This window comes from Thrips palmi, unplaced genomic scaffold, assembly GCF_012932325.1.
Source record: "Thrips palmi isolate BJ-2018 unplaced genomic scaffold, TpBJ-2018v1 HiC_scaffold_4, whole genome shotgun sequence".
Taxonomy (NCBI): Eukaryota; Metazoa; Arthropoda; class Insecta; order Thysanoptera; family Thripidae; genus Thrips; species Thrips palmi.
Window position 1 is genome coordinate 10,196,021 of NW_023144631.1, and position 9,074 is coordinate 10,205,094.

The following is a 9,074-nucleotide window of genomic DNA, read 5'->3' on the forward strand; positions in this document are numbered from 1 at the left end:
TCCACGTGGTCGAACATGAACATGAGAGGCGGAGCCCGCCCGCACAACCTGCATCTTGCAGCGCGTGAACAACAACAGGGCTTTGGGGCAGCATTGTTGTTTCTGTTCCCTTTCACAGCTGTCCCTGGAGCGCGCGGCAGAACGAGTCCGGCACCAGGACGCGGGCGAGGCAAGCCCCGAACGCAGGGGGGCCCAAGGACGCGCCACTGCCTCCGACGCCACTTCCGGACCGGAAGTCCAAGTTGGCGGCCCTCTGCGTGCTCTGCGTCGCCGACACCGCCTCTGCAAAGACGAGAAAGCAAAGGGAAGAGTACAGTCGCGCAAAAGATCCGGCGGCCCTTCGCTTCGCCTCGCCTCTCCCTGCGGCGATGACATCGATCGCAGCACACCGATTCCAAGAGTCGTTTTCGTCGCTCTGTCTCTCTCGCGCTCATGGGGCGTCCCGTATAGGAGCGAGAGAGACAGACGACGGCAATGACTCTCAGAATCACTCAATTCCTGGCACATTCATTGTGAGCAGAATTCTTGCACATGCCAACGCATTCATCCCGCAACCAGTGTACCAGCGGGTCGTCTGCTGGTCCACGTCCTGCGTGCCCCTGTGCCCGTGCCGCGCCGCCAGCCCCATCCCGCAACCAAGCCCGCAGCGCAGCCACATCAAACGACAACGGCAGGCAGTTGGACGTGCCGGACACCGCGTGGTCCTTCCCCGTCCTCCCTCCTGTAGGGTTTACCTCGCAGGTCCCGCAGCCGGCCCAGCAGCAGTTCCCCGCGGCTCCGCAGCCGCGCCGCGTCCGACGCCGGCGAGGCGTAGAAGGCCGCCAGCGCGGCGGACGACTCGTCCAGCTCCCGCTGCAGCACCGCCCGCGACGTGAAGCGGTGCGTGCTCTCGGCCAGCGCCCTGCCGGGGAAACGAATCAGTCACTCCACCGACCAGCTCAGCGATCCCGCACATCGCTTTCGTCGCTCTGTCTCTGTCGCACTCATGGGTGTGCTATGGTGTGAGAGAGAGAGAGAGGCATAGCGACGACACGCTGTGCGGAATCAGTGAGAGGGAAGTCCACTGTCGCCAGGCTTGCCTCGTTATTCGCAGCTGCAGCCGGTCCCTCGTCGCCTCGTCCATCTCGCGGAGCGTCCTGGGCTTGACTTCCTCTGCCGCCCCCGCCGCCGCCACCCCCTCCGGGACTGCCGCCCCCACGCCGCCCCCGCGCGCCACTAATTCTTCTGGCACTGGTAATTGTGTCGGAGTGGCCGTCTCCCGCACTTGCTGCTCCCCACTGTTTGTCCTCTGCTGCGCCGGGGTGGGGGGAGGGGACGCAGGGGCGGGGGTTGGGGTGGGGCCGGGATCAGGGGCGGAGTCAAAGGTCGGAGACGGGTCAGGATCAGTGGCTGATTTAAGGGCAGGGCCGGGGGCGGGATCAAAGGCAGGCGTGGGCGTCGGGGTCGGACCAGGGATGGTGGTGGGATCAGTGGCAGGGCTGGGATCGGTCGGGGTGACGGTGGTGACGGGGGTGGGGGGAGGGTCAGACGACGGGGCCGGGGAGCGGGGAGGCGTTCCTGGCAGCCCGTCCGCACTTGTTGCCTGTTCGTCCTGTTCGTCCTGCTCGTCCTGCTCGTTGAGGGTCGCTGGCTCTGAGTAAGGCTGCAGCGTCGGCACCTCGTCATCCCCGACGACGTCGGCGGCCGTGGAATCTTCCGCCTCCGTTTCGCCGTCCTGGCCGACGGTCTTGACGGTCTCGGTGGTGAGGGTCGGTGCCGTCGGTGCGGGGGTTGAGTCAGCCACTCCTTCGTCCCCCACCTCCACGACGAGTGCGCCCTCCAGCGCCTCGTCCCGGCCGTCACCGCCAGTGCCGTCTCTGGGTGTCCTGGCGCTGGGGGTCTGCACGTCGAGGGCCACGACGGCCACGTCAGGTTCTGGCAGCGTCTCTTCGCCAGGGACGTCAGTGGTTGAGTCGATCGGCTTTGGTCGCTCGTCCGGATCGCTCTGAGCAGCTTCCTCGGCCTCAGGAGTTGCAGGCGGAGACACTCGTTGCGAATCCGGCAGCCTCTCCGCTGGCTGCTCTGCCTGCTCCCCCGGCACTCCCTCTACCCCCGTCGCCGTCGGCGTCACGACACCAGTGGCGCCGCGCCATGCATCCGGCTCCACCGCAAGACCCTCGCCGTCAGCTACGGTGGGGACATGAGCCCGGGCGTCGGGCGGCGGCTCGTGGATCTCGGCCTCGGTCACGATCACGACGCCGCCATGGCCTCTGCTCGATTCCGAGGACGACGAGTCGTCGGCTGCCTGGCGCCGCAACAGCCGCCGCCGGCCTCTGCCGCGGCCCGTGGAGGCGGTGGGGACGGTCTCGCCGCTCGTCTTGGAGACGGCCTCGGTGGACGGCGCGGTGGCCTCGGCCTCGACGGGCGCGGAGTCAGGTTCGGCACGCTGAGAGTGTCGGCGCGCGGGCGAGTCCCTTTGTCGTCTGGGCGCTGGCACCGGAGCAGCAGGGGCAGCAGCAGTAGGGGGGTGGGTGCTCTCGGTGACATTGGAGGAGACTTCTCCACGGCCAGGTGCTTGGCGCTCGCTGTCGGCCCCCGCACCGGTCAACCGAGTCACCCGGCCTCGCGGTGCTGGCGTCGGCGTGGGGGCCGTGACGGTCGCGGCCGCCGCCTCTATAGGGGTCTCGGCGCCGTCTCGCTTCTGGCCTGCATCGCCTGCCGGAAATCGCACATGAGAACGCCGCTTTCAATGAATAACACATCGCAACGACGTACCTTCGGGCTTGCCTTCGGGCTCCCTCTCTATCGTGAAGGTGCGCTGGCGGCCGATGCTGGCCAGGGTCGGTCGCGGGGGCGCCGGTTTGTTTTGGCTCTCGCTCGGTTTCGATTTGCCGTCGTCGCCGGACGCCGCCGTCGTCCGCGCCATGCTTCAGGGAGGCCTCCCCGCCGCGCGGGAGTACGATGGGTTGCCTGCCTCCACTGCCTCGCGGGCGCGGTCGGCCGCCTGGCTCGCCGCGTTCGCTGGCCCGGCAAGCGGCAAGTCCGCCGCCGCCGTCCGGTCACCCGTGCAGATCGTGCAGCAGTGTAGCTCGGCGATGCAAAACAGGCGACTGGGGCCGTGCGGGGTTGGCCCGGCCGCCGCCACGGGGTGCGCCCACCGGAGCCCCTCCAGGGCTGCCCCCGCCATCGCGGTGCCCGTCCTTCTCTCTCTATCGGTACAGGGCCGAGCAGTGTGAGGGAGAGAGGTCACACGAGCTATGCCGGCGAAGTACAGCACTGCCAAGGGGGCTGCTTCGCTTCGCCAGCGTGATAACAAAGTCACCATGGCGACGCGACGGCCGGGTGGGGGTGGAAGGTAGAGCAGGGTGGGGTAGGGGTCGTAGGGGTAGGGGTCGTAGGGGTAGGGTGGACTCACGCGGTGCGCCCCTTTGCCACTCACGCCGTTCCGTTTGCTACGACCAGTGAGTGTTTCCCTTCAGGAGTAATTGGCTGCAACTGGGTAAGGGCGAGGAATAAAAGGCAATAGTCTTTCAAAAGCATTTATTATTGATAAATTTACTTTTATAAAGATTAAAGCAGAAATGTCATCAGGCTGCCTGCAGCAGCCCATCATATCCATCCATCAACAATGTCTAAAATACTTCTCACAATACAAATCTCATCACTTGTTAAGCAACACCAGCATGTCACCACTCACAAATATTCCTTACAAAACATAAAATATTAAAGCTATAACAGTAGTAATGTCTGCAGGAGTTTCTACATTCAAAACAGTATAGATTGAGCATGTTCCTCCTCTAATGAAAGAAGAGTTTACATTTAGGACCAACACTTAATAGATCGAAATAAACTCAATAAATGTTTACAAATATAATTATTTTAACTTTTGAAAATTTCATAACAATTTCACACATCAATCATACTGTTATTGCAGTATCACATTCTAATGGCACAACTGGCTCTGAAAACTCGAGCCAATCAATCACCAGTTACGAAGTCCATAAAGTCAACAACTACTATAGATTTGTTCATTATAATTACTTTTACTTTCTCCACAAAACATTAAATGGACAAGGAGCACGTTCAATAAACAAAAGCTTATAAAATCCTATTAAATTCTTCACAGCAGTAATACATAGATGCCTAGTTCAGTGAATCCGTCAGATTTCATATTGCCTATGAAATTAGCAGCAGTTTCTGCAGCACTAGTAAATTTCATCAAAACAAAATAACTACAAAAATGATCGCCTTCTGCTTATCAGTATGCAAAACATCAATCAAAGAAATCTTCTGCTGCAAACTCAAAAGATTTAATTGCTTCCTCAAATGGGAGAGCAAAGAAAAATAGTTTCTTCTGATGTAACAAACTCACAACCACATTCAAAATGCTATCACATTGTGTCTCTTCTTTTTTCCATGCACACGTCCACACAAATACATGCATCACACGCCTGGGCACCTCACAGTTCATGCAATTTGATTCAGCGCCACAAAGGAAGTATAGAACAATGTAGTTATAGTACGTAGTTGGTAGAATTTCATAAAAATCACAAAAAACACAACACAAGACAAAAATAATGTAGGCTCAAGATGTGACATTAAATCATACCATACATTATTATTATAAAGATCACAATTCTGCATAAAAGATTTTTCCTCTAGAGAGGTGGTAGTCAAATATCAGTTCGTTAAATCATAAACAGAATAAAAAGCAAAAATTCATCACATCTGAAAACTAAATTCTTAGGAGCAAAACTGTCTTCATTTGATGTTACTGTGTTAATAATTAATTAAAGAGACTATTAAATTAAAACACAAAGGATTCTTGGCAGGACCTACAGGAACAGAAAGATTAAGTCAAAAATTTGACAACAACAAGAGCAATCACCAAGATGCCAATTTCATTCTAAATTAAATAGTAAGGTATTCTGTCAAAATTCAAAGAAATTTTAAAATATAGTAAGAAGTCTTTAAAGGTGATGGGTCAAGGAGAGTAGCAATGTGTGAGGAAAACAGTCACACACTTCAATGTCAATGTTTGAAGATCTACACCAAAAGTATCTCTTGTAATTAGTTAGTGCACACACACTTAACTTCTAAAGGAAAGCTTCTGAAAAGAAATCTTTTGACCCACATTTGTACTCTAGTTTACATGGAACAACATACAACATTACATCATAAAAATAAATAGTTATGAATGGCAAGGAAGAAAGCCCAAGATTGCAATGTTAACAAACACAATGCAAAGAAAAACTGGGTAAGAAAAAAGAAAAAAGAACAAAGAATGTCACTTTAGGAGCAGATCTTAAAGATAAGATGCTGGTCAAGAAGCACAACCAAAATTTTAGAACACTTACAAAATATGCTACAGTTTCAGCACAAATGTTTAAGTGAAAAATCCTCTAACCACTTACAAAAATGATTGGTGCTGTTAATATACATATATTTATATAGAGAAAGTCACCCCTGGTAGACCCTTAGCTGAAAAAAGGCTACTTCCTTTTAAAATTTTGACCACCACAATCATATACCGGTATGTATTATGTAGTTACAGATTTTATCACAGGTCTCAGTCATGGCAACAGGAATGGCATGATAATACACTGAAGACAGCAGAGTCGGTGGGTAAGCACTAATAACATGTAGTCTGAGACAGAACTATCAATCAAACGTTCACTATAAGTCACCTTACATGGTGGTTGTCAGATCACAAGCAACATGTTACTAGATAAAGAAAAATTATTTTACAGCTTACTGCAATGAGAGAGACTCCACTGCATTGCTCACTATGTTGCTGCAGCTCTTCGAACTTGGTAAAACAGTCTCTGAGGGGAGTGGGTTCTTGACTGGGCTTTGAGGCACAGAGTGTTTATTGCTACCAGGTAAGCTGGATGCTTTGTTGACCGCTAAAACATTCCTTGAAGAATCGGCAGAGGGACACAATGAAATTTCACGTAGTTGCTCCCTGAGATCTTCTAGCTCCTGGAAGAATCAAAAACATATGCTCAGAAATTTTGGTAAGTGAATGAAATCAATCATGAAATCTAATCTAAATATTTACCTCATCAAGGTAGTATTCTGTTTCATCCTTCTCACTCACAGCTGATGATCCAGTGGCAGCAGACATGCCACTCAAGCTATTCATATCACATCGATCCAGTTCAGATTCATAATTTTCCATCAAGTGATTCAAAAGTACATGATTGTACGCTTCCTCACTATCTGTTGATGATTTTGCAACTTTTCCAAAGTCATCTTCCAAAACATGGCTATTCTTAAAAATGTCAGAGGAGCCAGGTAAACAGAGCATAGCATTACTCAATGGGGTTTCAATAGTATTTTTAAGGTGTGTTAAATTGTCTAATAGAGGTAGGGCTGTAAGATTAGGCCTTGAAGCAGGAGAATGTGGAGTAGGAGAGGAAGTTTTAGTTGGTGATGGTGGTAAGCTTTTGAGTTGAGGGGCTGATTCCTTCTGCACTTCAGCAGGGTTTACAATTGGAAGAGGTTCTGGTGGCTTTTCAGCATTCTGCTGAGGTTCATTAGCAATGGCATCAGTTGGCACAGAAGATTCACAGAAGACTGGTTCCAACTCTGCTCCGACACCTGGTTCCCTTGGTCCACAGGGCGGTTCTTGCTCACTTTCCGTTTGCTTGTTTTTATTCCGCTTGCAGTGGATCTCTTCAGAAATTCTTTCCAGTTCTTTCAGAGATGCTGCATAAGCGCCCTTCACAGCTGCCACTTGTGTCTGTAAAACTTCCACTCTCTCCTTTTGGCTCGCTAGTTGTTCATTACAAAGAGATTTCTCCTCAAAATAAGGTCTTGACTTGATAATCTGGCGATGGAATCGTTGTTCAAGCTGCTGCACCTGGGGTTGCAGAAGAATTGCTTCAATTAAATATTGAACCAAAGTGTTTAACTATAAGCTACCATTTCTAATTTAAAAGATTTGAACACAAGCAACGGATCTTTCGCTATTGGCAATATACCTTCTGTTCAGCAGCATGAAACAGCATTGCTCTTTGGTGATGTTCTCTCCCACTTTCAGCCTTTTTAGTTTCCGCATCCCTCACCTATTTTGAAGGAATAAGTTATTCATGGTAAACAAACAGGAGAGGGGAAGTACATCAGGTGGTTTGAAAAATGATAAGGTATACAACTTCAAAATGTTTACCTTAATTGTTGCATGATTTAGCATCTCCTGCCACGCATTATCAAATTGCCACTCATGTTGTTTACTGAGAAATCGTTGCTCCGCAAGAGCAACAGTTTCTTTAGCGGCTGCATGGATCTCTGAAATAAAAATTTTGCATTTGTGTAATAGTATATAATATCATTAATAGTATACAATATCATTATCTGTTAAAACAAAACATCATTTCCGCATTTGAACAAATTTTCAGCTTTATTTTACCATTAGCTCGTTGGTAATTAACTGCAGCTCTCTGGCATTCCATCTGCGCCTGCCTTGCTATGTCTAGCGATTCATAGTACGGACGTGCCTTCTCAACACAGCTGCCCAAGCTCTTGGACTTGTTTTTCAAACGCCTCGTACAATCATTGAGCAAAATTCTGAATGTAGTGTTGGCCTCCTGCAACAGCAAAGAATAATATTGAAGAAATATATCAAGTTTGAAGAACAAAACTGGAGATCCTCAGTGCAGGATTCTTACATCAAGCGCAATCTCTAGACGATTGATTTCATCTGTGGCAGTGTTGAGGTTCTCCAGCTCAATCTGCAAAAATTGAAATTTAGACAGTTTAATTACAATCACAGCTTCCAGACACATGATCAGGAAATTTTATAGTTCATGGACAGAATAAATTAAGATCTTTGGTAGTAAGTGCAATGACCTTAAAACCACTTTTAGGCCACGGTTAGTGCATCCTGCTCAGGGGGTCAGGAGAGGATCAATGCACACAGAACTGCTGAACGTGCTTCAGGGAATCTCGGGCACGAAAAATTACCTGAATTCTAGGATCTAAGGCTCCTTCATCGCCATCAGTGGCGTCCCCCATGGCAATGACAGGGACAGGGAGAGAGAGTTGTGGCTACTGAAATGACGCTGTAACCTCGGGACACGCGTCAGACGTGCCTTTATCACAATCACATGACCGAAACTAAGCAGTCAGCGAACCAGTCCTCAAGCAATCGTTGCCGAACTAGGGCGATACAGATATTTGTTTCTCATGTAAAAGTCCCTGCGGCAGGTTCTCAGCGTCTTCACGCCATCTTGCTGCCTTCTTCTGCTGCTCTTCTGTCTGCTGTGTGTTGTTGTTGTTGTTGGCGCTGACTGCGAGGAAGGTGGCGTAGCGTTATAGGCAGTTTAGCTGGAAGCGCGCGAAGGTGGGCTTCATTCAAAAGTGGCGCAAAGCTGTCCATCGCTGGAACGAACCGCAATTTTGTTTTTGATGGGTTTTGAGCGGCTTTGAGTGGCTTTGAGTGAATGCATGATATTGCGCTAGGCGGTGGGCTGTCATTTAGTATCAGTAGCGGCGCTCATTCCTTCATTCATTCATTCATTCATTCATTCATTCATTCATTCATTCATTCATTCATTCATTCATTCATCCATTCATTCATTCATTCATTCATTCATTCATTCATTCATTCATTCATTCATTCATTCATTCATTCATTCATTCATTCATTCATTCATTCATTCATTCATCCATTCATTCATCCATTCATTCATTCATTCATATATTTTTTGTTGTTTGCATCTATAATATATCATGATATAATATTTTCATCTATTTCATTCCATTGTGTGGTTGTCCAATTGGACAACCACACATCCATGTCTTCATGGACGAATCAGAAAAACTCACTCAACCAAAATTCAGTATAAAGAGGCATTTCTCTGGTCCAGGCCTAGGCACAGCCAGTCCGTTCTGACCAAAATTTTTCTTCAATTGCTACCGGACACTGACGGTGGCGGGGCCGTGGGGCCGTGGGGCCGTCTCCGTAAAGCGAGTCGAATCAGTAATGTGACGAGGACCGGAGTGGAACCGAGCTGTCATCGTCCGCAGACAAGCCAGGGAAGGCAGAGCGCGCGGAGGGGAGGGGAAGATTATTTTCCGACTGTGGGTACGAC

General features: G+C 49.8%; 1 protein-coding gene across 1 annotated transcript; it reads right to left on the minus strand.

Annotated features, from left to right (window-relative positions):
• Positions 1–3,504: 3,504 nt before the first annotated feature.
• Positions 3,505–8,258, minus strand: LOC117649447 (SH3 domain-binding protein 5-like). The gene is made up of 7 exons (XM_034392258.1): positions 7,945–8,258; positions 7,650–7,712; positions 7,391–7,568; positions 7,151–7,269; positions 6,966–7,049; positions 6,041–6,844; positions 3,505–5,961 (listed from the first exon to the last, which is right to left on the minus strand). The coding sequence occupies exons 1-7, from the start codon at positions 7,993–7,995 to the stop codon at positions 5,731–5,733; spliced, it is 1,530 nt and encodes a 509-aa protein (XP_034248149.1). The 5' UTR covers positions 7,996–8,258; the 3' UTR covers positions 3,505–5,730.
• Between the last annotated feature and the right edge of the window lie 816 nt (positions 8,259–9,074).